We start from the raw sequence: 20,941 nt of genomic DNA, 5'->3' as shown, positions 1-20,941 counted from the left end.
ATAAATCCCAATTGATCATGGTGTATGATCCTTTTAATGTACTGTTGGATTCTAATTGCTAGTATTTTGTTGAGGAGTTTTGCATCTATGTTCATCAGTGATATTGTTGTGTAGTTTTCTTTTTCTGTGACATCTTTATCTGGTTTTGGTATCAGTGTGATGGTGGCCTTGTAGAATGAGTTTGGGAGTGTTCCTCCCTCTGTTATATTTTGGAAGAGTTTGAGAAGGACAGGTGTTAGCTCTTCTCTAAATGTTTGATAGAATTCACCTGTGAAGTCATCTGGTCTTGGGCTTCTGTTTGTTGGAAGATTTTTAATCACAGTCTCAATTTCAGTGCTTCTGATTGGTCTGTTTATATTTTCTATTTCTTCCTGGTTCAGTCTCGGAAGGTTGTGCTTTTTGAAGAATTTGTCCATTTCTTCCAGGTTGTCCATTTCATTAGCATATAGTTGCTTGTAGTAATCTCTCATGATTCTTTGTATTTCTGTAGTGTCTGTTGTTACTTCTCCTTTTTCATTTCTAATTCTATTGCTTTGAGTCTTCTCCCTTTTTTTCTTGATGAGTCTGGCTAATGGTTTGTCAGTTTTGTTTATCTTGTCACAGAACCAGTTTTTAGTTTTATTCATCTTTGCTCTTGTTTCCTTCATTTCTTTTTCATTTATTTCTGATCTAATCTTTATGATTTCTTTCCTTCTGCTAATTTTGGGGGTTTTTTTGTTCTTCTTTCTCTAATTGCTTTAGGTGTAAGGTTAGGTTGTTTGTTTGAGATGTTTCTTGTTTCTTGAGGTAGGATTGTATTGCTATAAACTTCCCTCTTAGAACTGCTTTTGCTGAATTCCATAGGTTTTCTGTCATTGTGTTTTCATAGTCATTTGTTTCTAGGTTTTTTGATTTCCTCTTTGATTTCCTCAGTGATCTCTTGGTTATTAAGTAGTGTATTGTTTAGCCTCCATGTGTTTGTATTTTTTCCATTTTTTTTCCTGTAATTGATATCTAGTCTCATAGCATTGTGGTCGTAAAAGATACTTGATACAATTTCAGTTTTCTTAAATTCACCAAGACTTGATTTGTGACCCAAGATATGATCTATCCTGGAGAATGTTCCATGAGCACTTGAGAAGAAATTGTATTCTGTTGTTTATGGATGGAATATCCTATAAATATCAATTAGATTTGCCTTGTTTAATGTATCCTTTAAAGTTTGTGCTTCCTTATTTATTTTCATTTTAGTTGATCTGTCCATTGGTGAAAGTGAGGTGATAAAGTCCCCTACTATGATTGTGTTACTGTCGATTTCCCATTTTATGCCTCTTAGCATTTGTCTTATGTATTGAAGTGCTCCTATGTTGGTTGCATAAATATTTACCATTGTTATATCTTCTTCTTGGATTGATCCCTTGATCATTAGGTAGTGTCCTTCTTTGTCTCTTGTAGTAGTCTTTATTTTAGAGTCTATTTTGTCTGATATGAATATTGCTACTCCAGCTTTCTTTTGATTTCCATTTGCATGGAATATCTTTTTCCATCCCCTCACTTTCAGTCTGTATGTATCCCTAGGTCTGAAGTGGGTCTCCTACAGACAGCATATATATGGGTCTTGTTTTTGTATCCATTCAGCCAGACTATGTCTATTGGTGGGAGCATTTAATCCACTTACATTTAATGTAGTTACCGATATGTATGTTCCTATTACCATTTTCATAATTGTTTCGGGTTTGTTATTGTAGATCTTTTCCTTCTCTTGTGTTTCCTGCCTAGAGAAGTTCCTTTAGCATTTGCTGTAAAGCTGGTATGGTCATGCAGAATTCTATTAGCTCTTGCTTTTCTCTAAGTTTTTTAATTTGTCCGTCGAATCTGAATGAGATCCTTGCTGGGTAGAGCAATCTTGGTTGTAATTTCTTCCCTTTCATCACTTTAAATATGTCTTGCCACTCCCTTCTGGCCTGCAGAGTTTCTGCTGAAAAATCAGCCATTAACCTTATGGGGATACCCTTGTATGTTATTTGTTGTATTTCCCTTGCTGCTTTTAATATTTTTTCTTTGTATTTAATTTTTAATAGTTTGATTAATATGTGTCTTGACATATTTCTTCTTGCATTTATCATGTATGGGACTCTTTGTGCTTCCTGCACTTGATTGACTATTTCCTTTCCCATATTAGGGAAGCTTTCAACTATAATCTCTTTAAATATTTTCTCAGTCCCTTTCTTTTTCTATTCTTCTTCTGGGACCCCTATAATTGGAATGTTGGTGCATTTAGTGTTGTCCCAGAGGTGTCTGAGGCTCTCTCCAATTCTTTTCATTCTGGTTTTCTTTATTCTGCTCTGCAGTAATTATTTCCACTATTTTATCTTCCAGGTCACTTATCCATTCTTCTGCCTCAGTTATTCTGCTATTGATTCCTTCTAGAGAATTTTTAATTTCATTTATTGTGTTGTTCATCATTGTTTGTTTGCTCTTTAGTTCTTCTAGGTCCTTGTTAAACGTTTCTTGTATTTTCTTCATTACATTTCCAAGATTTTGGATACTTTTTACTAATTACTCTCAATACTTTTTCAGGTAGACTGCCCATTTCCTCTTCATTTGTTTGGTCTGGTGGGTTTTTACCTTGCTTCTTTTCTGCTGTGTGTTTCTCTGTCTTCTCATGTGCTTACCTTACTGTGTTTGGGGTCCCCTTATTGCAGCTTGCAGGTTTGTAGTTCCCGTTGTTTTTGGTGTCTGCCCCTAGTGGCTAAGGTTTTTTCAGTGGGTTGTGTAGGCTTCCTGAGGAAGGGGACTAGTGCCTGTGTTCTCGTGGATGAGGCTGTGTCTTATGTTTCTGATAGGCAGGACCATGTCTGTTGGTGTGTTTTGGTGTGTTTGTGACCTTATTATGATTTTAGGCAACCTCTCTGCTAATGGGCGGTTTTGTGTCTTGCTAGTTGTTTGGCATAGGATGTCTAGCACTGTAGCTTTCTGGTTGTTGAATGGAGCCTTAGCATTGAGATGGCTATCTCTGGGAGAGCTTTCGCCATTTGATATTATGTGGATCTGGGAGATCTCTGGTGGACCAATGTCTTGAACTCAGTTGTCCCACCTCAGAGGCACAGGCCTGACACCCTGCCAGAGCACCAAGACTCTGTCAGCTATGCGGCTCAGAAGAAAAGGGGGAAAGAAAGCAAGAAAGAAAGGAGGGAGGGGAGGGGAGGGGAGGGGAGGGGAGGGGAGGGGAGAAGAAAGGGAGGAGAAAAGGGAGAATGAAAGGGAGAAATAAAGGGAGAAAGAAAGAAGAGAGAAACCAAACCAAAAACAAATCCACCAATGATAACAAGCACTAAAAAGAATAGTAAAAACAAAATAAAGAAAAAACTGACAGACAGAACCCTAGGACAAATGGTAAAAGCAAAGCTATACAGACAAAATCACACAAAGAAGAATACACATACACACTTACAGAGAAAAAAATTTTTAAATATATATATCTATATTTTAAAAAAATAAATAAATTTTAAAAAGGAAGAGAGCAACCAAATCACTAAACAAATCTACCAATGATAATAAACTCTAAATACTAAACTAAGATAAACATAAAACTGGGAACCAGTCAGTCACATACAGCAAACCCCAAGTCTACAGTTACTTCCAAAGTCTACTGCCTCAATTTTGGGATGGTTCATTGTCTATTCAGGTATTCCACAGATGCAAGGTACATCAAGTTGATTGTGGAGATTTAATCCGCTGCTCCTGAGGCTGCTGGGAGAAATTTCCCTTTGTCTTCTTTGTTCGCACAGCTCCTGGGGTTCAGCTTTGTACTGGCCCTGCCTCTGCGTATAGGTCGACTGAGGGCATCTGTTCCCGCCCAGACAGGACAGGGTTAAAGGAGCAGCTGATTAGGGAGCTCTGGCTCACTCAGGCTGGGGGGAAGGAGGGGTACAGTATGCGGGGCAGTCCTGTGGTGACAGAGGCCAGTGTGATATTGCAACAACCTGAGGTGCACTATGTGTTCTCCCGGGGAAGTTGTCCCTGGATCATGGGACCCTGGCAGTGGTGGGCTGCACAGGCTCCCAGGATGGGAGGTGCAGATAGTGACCTGTGCTTGCACACAGGCTTCTTGGTGGCTGCTGCAGCAGCCTTAGATCTTCATGCCCATCTCTGGGGTCTGCGCTGATAGCCGCAGGTCGTGCCCTTCTCTGGAGCTCATTTAGGTGGCGCTCTGAGTCCCCTGTCCTCGCGCACCCTGAAACAATGGTCTCTTGCCTCTTGGTCAGGTGCAGACTTTTTCCCAGACTCCCTCCTGGCTAGCTGTGGTGCATTAGTCCCCTTCAGGCTGTGTTCACACAGGCAACCCCAGTCCTCTCCCTGGGATCTGACCTCCAAAGCTGGAACCTCATCTCCCAGCCCCCACCCATCCCGGCAGGTGAGCAGAGAAGCCTCTCTGGCTGGTGAGTACTGGTTGGCAGTGATCCTCTGTGTGGTGATCTCTCTGCTTTGCCCTCTGCACCCCTGTTTCTGTGCTCTCCTCTGTGGCTCCAAAGTTCCCCCCACCAACCACCCCCTGTCTCCGCCAGTGAAGGGCCTTCCTAGTGTGTGGAAACTTTTCCTCCTTCTCGGCTCCCTCCCCAAGGTGCAGGTCTCATCCCTATTCTTTTGTCTCTGTTTTTTCTTTTTTCTTTTGCCCTACCCAGGTACGCGGGGAGTTTCTTGCCTTTTGGGAAGTCTGAGGTCTTCTGCCAGCATTCAGTAGGTGTTCTGTAGGAGTTGTTCCACATATAGATGTATTTCTGATGTATTTGTGGAGAGGAAGGTGATCTCCATGTCTTATTCCTCTGCCATCTTGAAGGTCTCCTGCCCATCCTTGTTTTCTTACAAAGGAAGACATCATCCAATCTTTTCACCTTTGCTTCAGACTCCACCCATGGTCACCTTTTATGAGACTTTACTATTAATTATTCATTCTGCTTAATTTTCTATCTCTTCTTGTCTACTGATTCCTTCCCATAAATTTTAAAATATTGCACATCCAAACATCATCAATTCCACATGCTACTGTTTCCCTCTTCCCTAAATACAATGTCCTGAAGGAACTATCTACACTCACAGAATTCACATCCTCACTCCCATTCATTCATTAAACCACATTCATCTGTTTAACAGTCTCTGCTTCAGTAGTCTCCTTGAATGCACTAAAGACCTACTTGTTAAAGTTAATGGATACTTACCAACCTTTGTTTTAATTGAACTTACTTTAACTTTTTATGCTGTTTACCACTTCTTAAAATATTCTCTAAACTTCTGTGAAAGCACATTGGCCTCATTTTTTTTCATACTTCTACTCTTTCCCAGTCTTCTATGCAGGCTCTTTGTTCTTTAAAGTTATCTTTCTTTTATTATCGGTGTCATCAGGAATCTGTTAAGGGGCTTTTATCTTTTCTTTCATGGATTCAGATTCTACTATTTAAGAAAGTCCTTCAATTTTATCTTGAGTTGCAGTGACCAACAGCTTACTCAAAATTTCTATTTGCATGTTGGGTATGTACTCCAAACCCAGCACAGCCGAAGCTGAAGTCATTGTCTTCCTCACTTCAACAACCTGTTTGTCTCCCAGTGAATCACATTCTTGTCCTTCAATCTTCACACTCTTTCACTAGAGCCTTGATTTCCCAATGTGCTCTGTTTCCCATTTCATCAACCCTTGTTCAGAACCACTGTAATCTCCCATGTGGATGACTACTATAATCTGTTAACTATTTTTTCATCTTCTAGCTGACCTCCACTCTTATCTTCTCCCTAGCCAGAAGGCTATTTCTGATATACATATTCAGCCATTTCATACCTTGACTTAAAAATGTTCCTGGGACTACTTATTTGAATTTGAACTAAGTCCAAACTCATAACATCCTTCATGTCATAGCTAAATACTGAATCATAAAAACTCATTTTAAACGTTTTGATGACTTTATAAATTCTCACAGATCCTCCCTTAATCTTTTGAGAGTCAGATTCTGTTTTTATCTTGTTAAACAAATTTTGTTGAAAAAAAAATCATAAAGACCTAAGAATTAAACTATTGGTTTTGTTTTTAAATACTTTTAATAATTAGTCATAATTTCAATAATAAGCAACGTAAAAAGTGTGTAATACAATAAGCTTCTTTTTATAATTTTAGTTTTATTTTTCTCAATAAAATTCTAACTGATGCAACTTCTTTCACTTCTTGCTGTTGTGGGGAAATCTCTTCCCCCCTTGCTTTACATTTCTGGATGGAAGGAGCTACAAGATAGGATAATCATGGAATCTTGGCCTACCCCATCCCTAAGAAATGACTTACATGTTTCCCCCTTTTCTTTGAGTTATAACCTTGATATCCTCAGGAAACAAATATTCTCTACTCCTTTGTGTAGTAAATTTTATAGGGTCAAGTAACCATGGGGAACACATGTGGTTGTCCAGCCAGGACTGTGACTGTATGGGCTAGTCTAGTTAATTCAAGGTGATATATTAGCAAATCCACTTTCTAATGGACCTAAGCTGATATTCACTTTTTTTTTTTAATTGCTACCTGCTTGAACTGTTTCTCTGAGCACAACTGAGTAGGGAAATAGAATGTTATTTATTAACTTCCTGAAACATTAATATTTACTTAGAAATTTTGGTCTCCATTATAAGCAAATTCACTCCTTTCAGTACTAAATAGCATTAGAAGATGTGTTTCTCTTCTAACTAATCTGTGAATCACCATTCAATACATACTCAATCCATACCTATGCCTCTTTTCCCCTAGGTACTCTTGTTTAAAGAAAAAAAATAGTTGACAATAGTAGCAACCTATTGTTGCGCTTATGCAAATTATGATGCTAAATAATTTACATACATTTCCTTATATAAAACTCACAACATTTCTATGAAATAAATATAAATTCCCCCATTTTACTGAGACTCTTAAAGTCTAAACAATTTGCCCAAAGTCACACAGTGGTGGAGTTGACATTTTAACCCAGGTCTAAATGGTTTCACAGTATAAGTTATATTATACTATTTTCCTAGTATAAGAATTTCTACATATTCCCTGCACATCACTCAACTTTTAGCCATCTTGAAGTTCACAGACATTTGAGTGTCTTTTCAGATAATTCCCCAAATGTGTATTCAGTAGCTCCATAAATATTTTTTGACCTTGTGATATATACTAGACACTAAAAATAAAAAGGTAAATAAAAGGAGTAAGTGTATTGGTAGGATGGGAGCATTTGGAGAAGCAAAATAAATAGATATCCACAATTCCTTGTCCACAATTATGAAACCTCTAAACCTCTGAAACCTGAAAATTATTTTGCAAATTGTCCAATTTGGGGACTTCCCTGGTGGCGTGGTGGTTAAGAATCCGCCTGCCAATGCAGGGGACACAGGTTCGATCCCTGGTCAGGGAAGATCCCACATGCCACAGACCAACTAAGCCCGTGCATCACAACTACTGAGCCTGCGCTCTAGAGCTCACAAGCCACAATTACTGAAGCTTGCGCACCCCAGAGCCCGTGCACCACAACAACTGAGCCCACGTGCTGCAACTACTGAAGTCCACGGGCCTAGAGCCCAAGCTCTGCAACAAGAGAAGCCACCGCAATGAGAAGCCCGCACACTGCCGCGAAGAGTAGCCCCCCCTCACCGCAACTAGAAAAAGGCTGTGTGCAGCAAGGAAGACCCAAAGCAGCCAAAAATAAATAAAAATTTTTAAAAATTGTCCAATTTGGCACCAACACCTTACCTAAATTGGCATTAAGTTGCTTACAGTCTTCAGTGATCCCACTCAGTGTGACTGATCCATACATTTCATTACATATATATTAATGTGTTTGGTTACTAGATGTTATCCCAGATAATGTATACCATACTACCTTTCCAATATCCAAAAGAAAATAATTTTTGAAACCATCATGTCCTAAGTGTTTGGGATAAAAGATTATAGGCCAATAAATTATTACTAGTGCTATGGTAGTGGGTGTGCTTTAAAGGCCCTTAGGGACAGGGGAGGCAGAGAGAGCTTCAGGGAAGAGGTACTACTGGATCTAGTTTTTGAAGCATGAATACAAATTTGCCAGGCACCCAGACAGGAGGAAAAAACGCCCTGGAACTATTTGAAACAGCCCGAACAAAAATCGTGAGAGAGTAACTTGTGGTCAGGAGAAGGAGAATAGGTAGGAGAGTGGCAGAAGAATGAAGTTGGGTCAATAGCCAGGGGTCAGATCACAAAGACACTGTGGAATGCCATGCAAAGTTTAGATTTGACCAGATTGGGTAATTTGGAAGGATGTTAGGCTAAAAGAGGTAAGATGACCATTTACTAAGTTTCCAGAATATGACTTGATTCCTGCTACTCTGGTACAGTTGATAGTACAGCCTTTCACTTTCAAAAGTGACTTGGTTTGGATGAAGTATTTTATGAACCACATTAGTGAGAAGGGAGATGTGATATTGTGCATATATATTTAGTCTTCTTCCACAGTTCCTGGCTCACAGCTCCCAAAACCCTTAGAATTTCCTTAGTGATGAGAGCCATGTCTTGTTAGGTTAATGAGGTGATTTTTGGACCCCACCTAAGGATGAGGGCTGTTTTCCAGAAGAATCAACCATGTGATTAGAGGGTTGGAACTTTCAGTCCCACCCCTGCTGACCTCCTGAGAAGGGAAAGGGGCTGGAGGTTGAATCAGTCACCAGTGGCCAATTATTTACACAATCATGCCAATGTAATGAAGCCTCTATAAAAACCAAGAAGGATGGGGTTTGAGAGCTTCTGGGTTGTACATGCAGAAATTTGAGAATATTGTGCTGTGAGCTTCCATGCCCTTTCCCCATACTTTGCCCTATGACCTCTTCCATCTGGCTATTTCTGAGTTATATCCTTTTATAATAAACTGGTAATCCTTTTATAATATATCCTTATATCTTTTTATAGTAAACTGGTAAAGAAATTAGTTTCCTGAGTTCTGTAAGCTGCTCTGGCAAATTGATCAAACCCAAGGAGGGATCGTGGGAACCTCCAATTTTTTGCCGGTTGGTCAGAAAACTACAGATAACAACTTGGATTTGCTACTGGCATTGGAAGGGAGGGGGGCAGTTATGCAGGACTGAACCCTTAACCTATGGAATCTAATGCTACCTCTGGTAGGCAGGTGTCAGAATTGAGTTGAACTGTAAGAACACCCAGTTGGTATCCAGAGAATTGTTAGTGGTATGGGAATTCCGCCCCCCCACACACACAAGTTGAAATTGGGTCAAAGAACCTAAAAACAGGGGGCATTTTCAGTTATAGACTGAAAACTGTTTCTGTCCTTTCCTCTATCCCACATTGTCCTGCAGTTTCCTTATATCTTGGCTTTGGCTCCAACTGAGTAGAAGTTAGCCACTGAAGAAGTTAATTGAGTTAAAATATCCAGAAAAATATAATGTAAGTGGAGCTGAAAATACAAGAAGGTTATGAAGCCATCATTGGCTTCCTCCATTTTAAAACTGTAGTTAATAATCAGGAAGCACATTCATTTTATAATTTTTCTCTTTCCCTCAAGGTATGGTGCTAATGGATAATTTTAAAATGTAAAAATAAACTACAAAATATAAAATATGATCACACATTCCTCACCAATGGAATATAAATGGAAAATATATTCAATGTAGCTTTAGCTAGCAATTGAAAAATAAAGGAAAATATTAGTGTCTATGTATCATAGCATGTCAAAATTAATTTTTATTCTTATAATTAAGTAGCAATAAAAACTTGGAATTATTTCAGTTTCTTAATGGATTTCCATCAGCTACAAATTGAGAGTTTAACCAGAACAATTTTATCTCACTAATCAGAGAAATAAACAACCTATCATTTCCCCATCAGGTCAGTGAAAATTAAAATACAACAATATTTCTCTGAAATTGTAGGAACTAGTAAACTTATATGATGTTTTTTGTTAGTCAGTCTGGGGTTCTTTTTGGAAATACCTAGTAAAGCTAAATAATGTGCATAACATGTGACCCTGTGGTTCTATTTCTAGATATTTACTTTAGATAAATATTCACAAATATGCACAGGGACAAGAGTACAAGGATGCTCATTGTAGCTATGTTGTAATAGCAAACAGTGGGCATAAACCAAATATCCATCATGATGAAGTATTATGGTATGCTGTGACATGAAGTTAGACCTCAAGTATTGTTGAATAAAAAAAAAGCAAACTGAATAAAGAAATATGCAGTAGCCATTTATATTAAAAAATTGTATTAAATAATTCTATATTTTATAGTTACTTAAGAGATATTTGTTTTTATTAGTGCTTGGGCTGGACAGACACACACCAAACTGGGGTTAGTGGTTGCTTTGTAGGAGGGGTGGGACCTCCTGGATTTACAATGGTGGTTAAAGGAAATTGGATTTATTCTTTAGTTTTCTAGGGCTGCCATAATCAAGTACTACAGACTGGGTGGCTTAAACAACAGAACCTTATTCCTCAGAGTTTTGGAAGCTAGAAGTCTGAGATAAAGGTGTCAGGAGGGTTGATTTCTTCTGAGTCCTCTTCTCTTTGTCTTGTCGATGGCTGCCTTCTCCCTGGGTCTTCACATGGTCTTCCTTCTGTGACTGTCTTTGTCTTTATCTGCTCTTCTTATAAGGACACCAGTTATATTGGGTTAGGGCTCATCCATATGACCTAATTTTGCCTTAATTACTAATTTAAAAGCCTCTATCTCCAAATACACACTCTGAGGTACTGGGGTTTAGGACTTTAACTTATGAATTTGGAGGGGATGGAGGGACAGACACAATTAAGCGTATAACATATTTCTAACATCTTTATTTAAAACAAAGAAACAAAAGAAATTGGTTTCATATTTGGCACTGATGCTAAACAAAGTTGTAAAAGAAAAGTTAAGGTTATCTAAATCTAGAAAAATTTCCCCTCATGGGAAATCTATTTGGTCTTCCAAACTTTAAGAGTGCTATAACACCAGGTTGCTAACATTGGTTATTTTAGGAAGGTGAAAATGGAAGTGGGTAGGGGGATATTCTTAACATTTTTTAATGCTTTTACTTTTTAAAACAATTGTAGATGTGCAGAAAAATTTGGGAAAATACTACAGAGTTCCCATATTTCCCACACCCAGTTTCTCCTATTATTAACATTTTACATCAGTATGGTACATTTGTTACAGTTGATGAACTAATATTGATACACTGTTAACTAAAGTCCATACTTTATTCAGACTTCCTTAGCTTTTACCTAATGTCCTTTTTTTTTTTTTTTTTAACTCCAGGATTCCATCTAGGATACCACATTGCATTTAGTTGTAATGTCTCCTTAGTCTCTGGGTTATGACAGTTTCTCAGACTTCCTTTTTTTTGGACAACATTGGTGTTTTTTTGTAGAATGTCCCTCTACTGGAATTTGTCTTCTGTTTTTCTCATGATTAGATTCAGGTTGTTGGTTTGGGGAGGAAGAACACAAAGATAAAGTGCCATATTCATCACATCCTATCACGGGTATTAACATGATTTGTCACTGTTGATGTTCCCTTTGATCACCTGGGTGAGGTTAGTATTTTTCAGATTTCTTCTGTGTAAAGTTACATCGTTTTTGCCCTTTCCATACAAGTACTCTTTAGGAGAAAGTCACTTTGTGCATCCCACAGTTAAGGAGTGGAGAGCTATGCTCCACTTCCTTGAGGGCAGAATATCCACATAAATTTTTTGGCATGCTTTTGTATGAGAGATTTGTTTCTTCTCTGCCATTTGTTTATTTATACAATCATTAACTTTTTTTTTACTATATCCCTTTTAATTATTTTACATAGTAAGCATATATTAATTTTGTAATTATTTTAATTTTAAAAAATTAATTAATTTACTTATTTTTGGCTGCATTGGGGTCTTCATTATTGTGCATGGGCTTTCTCTAGTTGCAGGGAGAGGGGGCTACTCTTCATTGCAGTGCATGGGCTTCTCATTGCGGTGGCTTCTCTTCTTGCAGAGCATGGGCTCTAGTAGCAAGAGCTTCAGTAATTGTGGCACTCAGGCTCAGCAGTTGTGGCTCATGGGCTGTAGAGCACAGTTTCAGTAGTTGTAGCACACAAGCTTAGTTGCTCCGTGGCATGTGGGATCTTCCCAGACAAGGGCTTGAACCCGTGTCCCCTGCATTGACAGGCAGATTCTTAACCACTGCACCACCAGGGAAGTCCTTGTAATTATTTTTAAATAAGAATATTTTAAAGATACTTAGATAAGAAATCATCAACCAATTTTGGACTTAGGAATTAGGAGCAAGAAAGCTTATTAGAAAGGACCTATGGAGTTTGAAAATACAAATAATTGTGTACCCATTCTCTATTAGTAATGTGTTATTCTCATTTACACCACAGAAAGCAGTTTATACAAATATTTAACATTACCTGCTTAGAGAGTAAGAAGGTTGCATCTTTAGATCCAACATGAAGCAAACAGAAGCCTTTCTAGTTGTATACAGTTTCAGAGCATCTTAAGCTTCATGACTTCAAGGCAGGTTGCATGTAGCTAACCTTCATTTTGCAAACTCTTGGAACGTTTGTACTATACTTGGAAATGATATGTACATATCATGCTTTTCTTGTATACAATTGGAAACTTTCTGGGAAAGAAATTTTTGTCTCCTTTGAGAATTTCCAAACATAATTATTAATATTTCCTCCCTACAAAGATACTTAAAAGTAAATTTTTGAAACTCTAAATCAGCAAACTATTAATAATAACCATAATATCAAATTATCCCACTGTTGCTGCCCTGTTACATACGCTATCAATGACTTAATATTTCTTTACATTGTAATTTTTTCCAGATATTTCAGTCAGCCTGTTAGCAGTTGTTGTCAGCTTTTGTGGCCTGGCCTTGTTGGTTGTTTCACTTTTTGTCTTCTGGAAGTTGTGCTGGCCTTGCTGGAAGAGCAAACCTGTGACTTCCAATGTCAGTACCCTTCCACAGAGCATGTCAAGTGCTCCCACTGAAGTTTTTGAGACTGAAGAGAAAAAAGAGGTTAAAGAAAATGGAGAACCAGCACTAAAAGCTATTGAGCCTGCAATAAAAATCAGCCACACTTCCCCTGATATCCCAGCAGAAGTCCAAACTGCTTTAACAGAACATTTAATTAAACACGCACGTGTGCAAAGACAAACTACTGAGCCTACATCTTCATCCCGGTAAGGAAGGATCAAATATATAAAACTATTTGTGGTGTGTGTGTGTGTGTGTGTGTGTGTGTGTGTGTGTGTGTTGTATGTGATTTTCTAAGAGAAAAACTGAGGTGGGAAAGGAGAAAAGAAAAGACAAACAGGAGAATGAGAAAGACACAGGAAACAGATAATAGAATAAGGAGGGAATTGGCAGGACAGAATAAATAGGGATGAAGAGAGAGAAATTAAGGACAAAGAAGCCAAACAGAGAGCAGTACCATGAAAGGGGCTTACTGGAATTTGAGCTCTCATTAAAATCATCTAATTAGAGGTTTTGTTTTTTTTTTTTTTTTTGCGGTACACGGGCCTCTCACTCCTGTGGCCTCTCGCGTTGCGGAGCACAGGCTCCGGACGCGCAGGCTCAGCGGCCATGGCTCACGGGCCCAGCCGCTCCGTGGCACGTCAGACCGGGGGCACGAACCCGTGTCCCGTGCATCGGCAGGCGGACTCTCAACCACTGTGCCACGAGGGAAGCCCGAGATTATTATTTATTGACTTTTTCCTTTGAAATATCATTGTTTGATCATTGCTATTTTCAGTCTTTCAATTTAGTTTAAAACAACCAATAAATATCAAGAAAACAGCCATTTGCAATGCGTTTCATGAAATCATCCACAAGTTCACAGTCAAAACTGAGTAACAGATACTAATGTTTCGTCTACAGTTGTTTAGCACCTACCCCATAAACTGCTGGAAAATTTCATTGCTTATTTGAACTCACATAGACCAAACTCTTATACTGGTGAGAGTATGGTAAGTTCCACAAGAGCTTTGGTGAATATCGAGCATAGCAAGGCGTGTACATGAAAGGAAGGAAGAGGGAGACCTCCTTAAGGAGATACATTTTAAGGAAGTGCATTTTAACTCATCCTGGAAAAATCAGCAGAAGTTTGCTTGAAGGAAAATAATTTGCTGTGGTGTGTATTGAATTGTGTTAACTGTAAAGGGAAAAAGATTCTTGTGAAAAAACATTTTTTCTACTAAGTATGGTCTTCAATCTTTAACATGAAAAACATGTTAGTAGCAGTGTTTCTCTGATTCCCAGAAGTAGCAACTAGTTTTACACTAGGACAGGGTAAAAATCAATAGCAATGGGGGTGAGTGCTGTTTTCTGCTAACTGATTGACTTCCTAATCTTACCTTCCTACTTCTCTAAATCAAAGATGCATCCAAGCTTTCTGACATGACATACTTTTTGTGGGTTTGGAAATCTATCAAGTTGAAAAACTTCATGGGTCATGCTTGCTACTAGGATTGAAAGAATATTCAATATATCTTTTATAAAATAAAAAAGGATTGTATCTATAAATAACTTGTCTTCTATCTGAAATAAATTCCAGAGGGATGAGTAAGAATAATTGTTACTTCGGGGATAAGAAACTTTGGGGTAAGGAGGATGGATGGAGGTCTTATACTTTTCTGAGCTATTTAAATTTTCTAACCAAGATATGCCTCATATTTAGTTATTATGTTGACAAGTTTTCCTGAGCACTGCATTTGGGCTCATTTTTATAATCCAGTATACATTCATTTAAATTTATTTATGGATATTTAACTATAAAATAATTATCCCATGTGTCACTTCTTTATATTTATAGGAAAAACTGCTTCAAAATTATCTCATGTGGTTGGTTACTTGATTGTCATTACTATCAGAACTGAAAACTGTGGCCAACTATGGTATTTAATAAAGCCTTAACATACCCAGAAATTTCAGGGTAAAAATGTTCAATTAACCTACAAAACATTTTTTTAAAATATTGATAATGGCTATGACAATATATCAACTTAGTATTCAGAATTATTCAACTCTTTTAGTTGATAAATGTACCCTACATAAGGACACTCAATTAATGAAGACAAATTGAGGTAAGCTATGAAAATAGCTTGCCTTTCTTTGTGCAGATTTTTTTTTGGAAACCTCGGAAAAATGAAGTACTATCTCCAAAATATTATCTGCTGAATGTAAACATACAGCTTATCTGATTATCCCTAGCTAGGGGAGAATGAAAGAATACATACTGAGAACACATGTGTGAAGACTTGGTTTTGGTTGCAGAATTGGTTTCTAGAAATGAAATGCAATAGGGAATGACAACAGGTCATTTTAGCCCTGGATTTCTCAGTTATTACATGAAATTGAAGAAATCAGAAAAAAACTTTTCTCTCAATCTTAAAAATTGGATTGTACATGTACATCTCATATTTTCTTAAGAGAAAAAGTGGAGTACAAATTCATAGTTCTGCTAGAACTTTGATATAATTTCATTGACTTCTTTGAATTTCCTTGTTTATGAGTGGCTGAAGAAGGAAGAAAAAAAAGTGTTGTTTTTGAGTGCCTGCAATTTAGTCACTATGCCAGGCATCCTTCCTGATAATCCTCTGCCAGCCTGTATGAAGTAAGTATTATTAATTATCCCCATTACTTGTGAGTTAACTGAAGCCCAGAGAGATTTTAAAAATTGCCTAAAGCCATGAAGCTGGTGAAAGTTAGAATTCAGATTTATCCAGATTGATGGAACATGTTTTAAGAGTTAAAGCCAAGGGAATATGGATTTTTGCAACCAAAGATGGTTAAAGTCTGCTGCGGACAGGTAGTTTGGAGGTTGGAGAATGAGGGCCACTTCCTGCTCATTCTGCTCAGTTAGAAATGTGGAATTATATGTGCTTATCATGAATAACAAGAGTCATGAGTTTAATCTGTTTGGCCTTGGGATGAATTCCTTGTAGAAAACTTGATTATTCCTAGTTCTCAAAACCCCTCATCTATATAATTACTTCATCATACTAAAAATTACCTTTATATAGAGAGGAAGGGGAAATTGCTGAGTTTATTACGCAGACAGAGAGATCCAGGGCACATCATTATAAATCAGATTATTCTGCTCAAATGCTAACTTTTCATCAGAACCGCCCCCTGCCCACCACCCCACCACTCACACACGCACACACAGTAAATTTAACTTTAATGCTTGGTTTCCTCACCTTATTAATATCCCAGCTCTAGTCTGGTGTTGGGACTCCATTTTATTTGGCTCAGACAATAGATGACATATCCTCTCAAGTTTTATTTGTCACTATTCTTAAGCAGCATCTTGATTAGTTAACAGCATTGCTGGAAACTGCCACATTTCCCAAGTTCTCATCTTCCTTTTCAAATACCCGGACATTCGGCCCCATCAGCCTGCTGGCAGCCAAACAACCCAACAGACGTCTGTGTTTTTCTTATTATTAACATTATTCTCACATCTGTCTTGATTGACTGTTGATTCATCCAATAGCCTTACTCAGTAGATACAGTCAGCAGATATAACTTTTAGGTATAGTCAGTGTATTCTACATACTCTGTCCACTCTGCAAACTCTAGTGAACTGGAAAAAAAATCCACAACATAATGCAGAGAGATAAGATACCAACTTCAATATAAGGAACTACAAGTGCAAACTATGTGGTGGAGAATGTGGAATTAAGATAATTAGAAAAATCATTTTTAGCTGAGGCATGGAGAAGTCCCATTAAACTGAGACCAAAGGAAACTAGGAATTCACATAAAGACAATTGGAAAAGGGTATGCATTCCAGATGGAAATATTTTATGTGAAAAGACACAGAACAGCAAATCTTATCATGAAAACAGCAGGTACGTTGCCTTGATCAGAAAATAGATGTCAGTGGAGGAATAATGGAAGATGAACTCAGCTGGAATTAAAGTCTGAGGAGGCCTTGGAATCATGGCCAAAATTGTTCAAGGTCTGTCCTGTCAAAAATATTTGCAGCAAAAGAGTCCCTTGGATAAAGAGCTGTATTTTAGGAAAATTAATTTGACAACAGTTTGTAGGACAGACCATAGAAAAAGGCATCTATTTTGAAAGTAATATAGTAGTTCAGGCATGATAAAAATCTTATAACATTTTGAGTCCATACTGCCCCACACATATAGCTCTACACTGCCTTCTTAGGCAGAAAACCTGCCAATTTTATTTCTGTACTGATCTTGATATCTAGACAAAGCACTGTAGGAACTCAGGGTATATTTGTTGAATTTTAAAAAATCAGTAAATGAATTTGATGACTTCATTTTATCTATCCAAATGAATCTTTCATGGTTGCCAGTTAGAAGGGTGCTTGGTCTTTTTATCATCCTCCTGTAGACCTCAACTCTCTGCCTCTGTGCTTTTGCTTATGCTGCTTCCCTTGTCTAGAATGATAAACTCTTTTTTATCTACTATAAGATCTTTAAGGAAAATGCATCTTTTTCTGTCCAATTATAAGCTATTGTCCTTTAAAGCCATAGCTACAGTCTAGCAATTATTTATTTTCTTAATGTTGAGCTCTAGCTGTGTGCCAGACCTGAGATGTTAATTTCTCAAAGAACAAGTCTGTATAACCCACTTTAATGTGCTCCTAATTTCTTCACTGGGTAGGTGCATAATAAACATCAAGTGAATGATTTGGATTGACTGATGATCTCTCCACTTTGCTTTGCTCCTTTAAAGACAGCATCAGATGGTGAGATAAACAGTGCTAATATTAGGAGAAGGTTAATGATGGTATACTCCCAAGGATGAGTATGAGGACCAATTCCTCATTCATTAATAGTGTGCATTCACTAATTAATTAGTGAATGTGCATTCATTAATAGTGTGAAATGAGGTGAATTGTAAGCGGCAAAATATTTGTTGAGGATGAGAAATTATGTAGGTTAGCCACTGTTAGAGAGGATTCTAAGTACCTACTGAAAATAATTTGGAAACCTAGTGACAGATCCATTTGAACATGAACAAAAGCATGACATGGAAAGAAATCATTGACTCATATGTGCTGATGGATTTACAATTAGCTATGGTTGCTTAGAAAAGTAATTCTTAATATCATCACACATAAAGTCAGAAAGAGCACTCAATGTAGATTGTTAAAAGAGAAATGAAGAATTACATAAAAATATGTAATACTAGAGTGCATAGTTTTCTTTGAGATTTTTTTAAAAGTTAAGTCCTTCTCAAAAGATAGCAAAAATTGCAATTTTCATTCCAAGATACTGTAAGGAGTGGAAGGCAAGATGTTACACAAAGGAAGAATTTAAATGGTATTTAACCAGCTAGGATATCAAGAAGCAGTGCTTGGCCAGAACAGTAGAGAACCTGAGATCTAACTCCTTGAAATAAAAGTTCATAAAACATGCTGTGCCAGTGCTTGAGGTGGTTAAATAATCTCTGCTATGAAACATATGTATTTGGTATATAAACTAACTTCTGAAATGGGGTGGCTCTTTGATCCAAGGTCAGAGATAAAACCTTATAAAATGTATTCAAACTTGGAGAGTTTGTTTTCTGGCACTGATAAATATTATCTCCTCTTTACAAGCACTAATTATAAATTGATTAGGACCTTATTCTTCATAGTACAAATAATTCTTGGGAAGTTGACTTTTATTAGTCACAAGAATCTTGTAAATTATTTCATACAAACTCCAACAGACACTTCTTGAATCCCAGCATGTGTTTATTATGAAATTCATGAAAAGATTAATAATATTTAGTTATGCTATTATAAAGACTACTAGTAGAAGGGTTGGGGAATGGAAGGTACATCTGAAACAAGTGATTTCAATACACACTTTACAGTATGCTCAAGGAGATGTGGAGGAACAGAAGGAGGGACCCAGGGTGGTAGGTCAACTCAGCTGGAGGACTACAACATTTTTCTTCAAATCCTAGCTGACCTCTCTAGGAGAGAGGCTCATGATAGCCAGCAACATACTTCCAAGTAAGGGAAGGCCTAAATGACAAATTGAGCATAGAAATTTAGAGCTAGAATACATAATTAAGGTCAAAAGACCTTATAGGGACCTAGCAATACCAAACAAAATATTCTTGGATTTATTATTCTGACAAGTAGTTATTGTGAGTTTTTTTAAATTTAGGCTTCATTTTATATTACTTCTTTTCTTTAATATAAAATATTATGTTCTCAGAACTTTATTTGTAGATCAAAAACTACCAACCTAATTACTTCATACTCTATTCCTTTAAATATATGCTGGATCAAAAGTAATTGCTTATCATCTCTTGTTATGATTTGTAAACTTTTTTTTAACATGGTGAAAGGCCAAGGGACAAGTATTTACAGAATAAGAACGTTCATTTCCTTAATTACTATTAAAAACAAGTTTCCTGTCAATTCTTTGAATAGAATAAAGATAAGTTACTTAAATTAATTTTAAGCATTACATTGCATAATTGAGAAGAAAACCAGTTTTTTCTCGAAACAGCTTTTATTATGATTGGATTGTTAGTCATATGGCTAAATTCTTCAGGGAAAATTTTTGACTTATTTATTCAACAGTATTTATAGAACACTTGTTATGTGCCAGGCATTTTTCTAGACGTTTGATACACATTAGGGAACAAAACTCAAAATTCCCTACCTGCATTCTTGTGGAGAGGAACCAAACAACATAACTAAGTCAGTTACATGATGTTTTAGAAGATAATAAGTTCTGTAGAAAATAATAGTGCAAAATAAAGGGGTTGGTAGGTCTGAATGAGGATATGGAAGGGTGGTCCATGCTGGTGTTTGTGGAGAACTTTCCTTGTGGAGGAGGCAACCACTGCAGACGTCCTGAAGGTGGAATCTGCCTTTTGTGTCCCAACAACAGCAAGGAAGTCAGTGTAGGTGTAGCAGAGAGAACCAGGTGGAGAATGCTAGGAGAAAAATCAGAGAGGTAGTAGGACCCAAACCACTTTTGGCTTTTACTCTGAGTAACATGCAAAGCCACCAGAGGGTTTTTAATCAGAGGAGTGCCATGATCTAACTTGTTTTGAAAGGATTACTCTGTTGTTTTGGGTATAAACATTGAAGGAGGCCAAAGGATAGAAGCAGAAAGAACACTATGGAGGCTGTAATCCAGGCCAGAAGTGATGTTGGTTCAGACCAAGGAGATGGTAGTTAATGATGGATATATATATCTATACCCTGACTGGATTCAGGATATACTTTGAAGATAGAACAAACAGACTATGACACATTAGCTTGGGCATATGAGTAAGGAAAGAGGAGTCAAGAATGACTGCATGTTTTGGCCTGAGCATCTGGAAAGATAAAATTGATAAACATGAGGCTGTGAATGGAGTGAGTTTGGGTGCCAAAAACAGGAGATATGGAACTGTTGTGTTTAAGGATTTTGTTAGAAATCATAGTGGAAAAATTGAGTAAGCAACCAGATAATAACTCTGGAATTCTGGAGAGAATCTGCGAAACATACGTAAACTTGAAGTCCACATAGAGCTGGTGTTCAAAGCCAGGAGATGATATCATCAGAGAGGTGAGTGTAGATAAGAAAGAGAAAACCAGAGATGAATCCCAGAAGTACTCCAATATTAAGACATCAGGAACAGCATTGTAGACTGAGAAGTTGAGACTAGTAAAGAAGAAGGAAAACCAGGAGGGTATAACCTGAAAGCCAAGTGAAGAGAGTATGTAAACAATCAGGAGTGATTAACTGTCAGGTGACTATTGTAAGGTCAAGTGGGGTGAGGACCATGGATTGACCGCTGAGTTTAGCAATGTCGGGGAGACATTATTGACATTTTCAAGAGCTATTATGTCAGAATTGGTATGTGAAAAACTAGTTGGAGTGAGTTTATATAGAATGGGAGAAGATAAATTGGACAGTGGATATACTATCCTCAACTCTTTCAAGAAGTTTTGCTGCAAATGTGCT

General features: G+C 37.5%; 1 protein-coding gene across 1 annotated transcript in view; it reads left to right on the top strand.

Moving 5' to 3' along the window:
- SYT10 (synaptotagmin 10) overlaps positions 1-20,941 on the top strand; it is a 77,318-nt gene that overhangs the window by 9,708 nt on the left and 46,669 nt on the right. The window contains exon 2 of the mRNA XM_029206121.1: positions 12,829-13,186. Within this exon, the coding sequence (XP_029061954.1) occupies positions 12,829-13,186 (358 nt within the window). The remainder of the gene's footprint in view (positions 1-12,828; positions 13,187-20,941) is intronic.

This window comes from Monodon monoceros, unplaced genomic scaffold (genome assembly GCF_005190385.1).
Source record: "Monodon monoceros isolate NGI ecotype Baffin Bay Population unplaced genomic scaffold, NGI_Narwhal_1 Super_Scaffold_6, whole genome shotgun sequence".
Classification (NCBI taxonomy): Eukaryota; Metazoa; Chordata; class Mammalia; order Artiodactyla; family Monodontidae; genus Monodon; species Monodon monoceros.
This window is presented reverse-complemented; position numbering and strand designations above follow the sequence as displayed.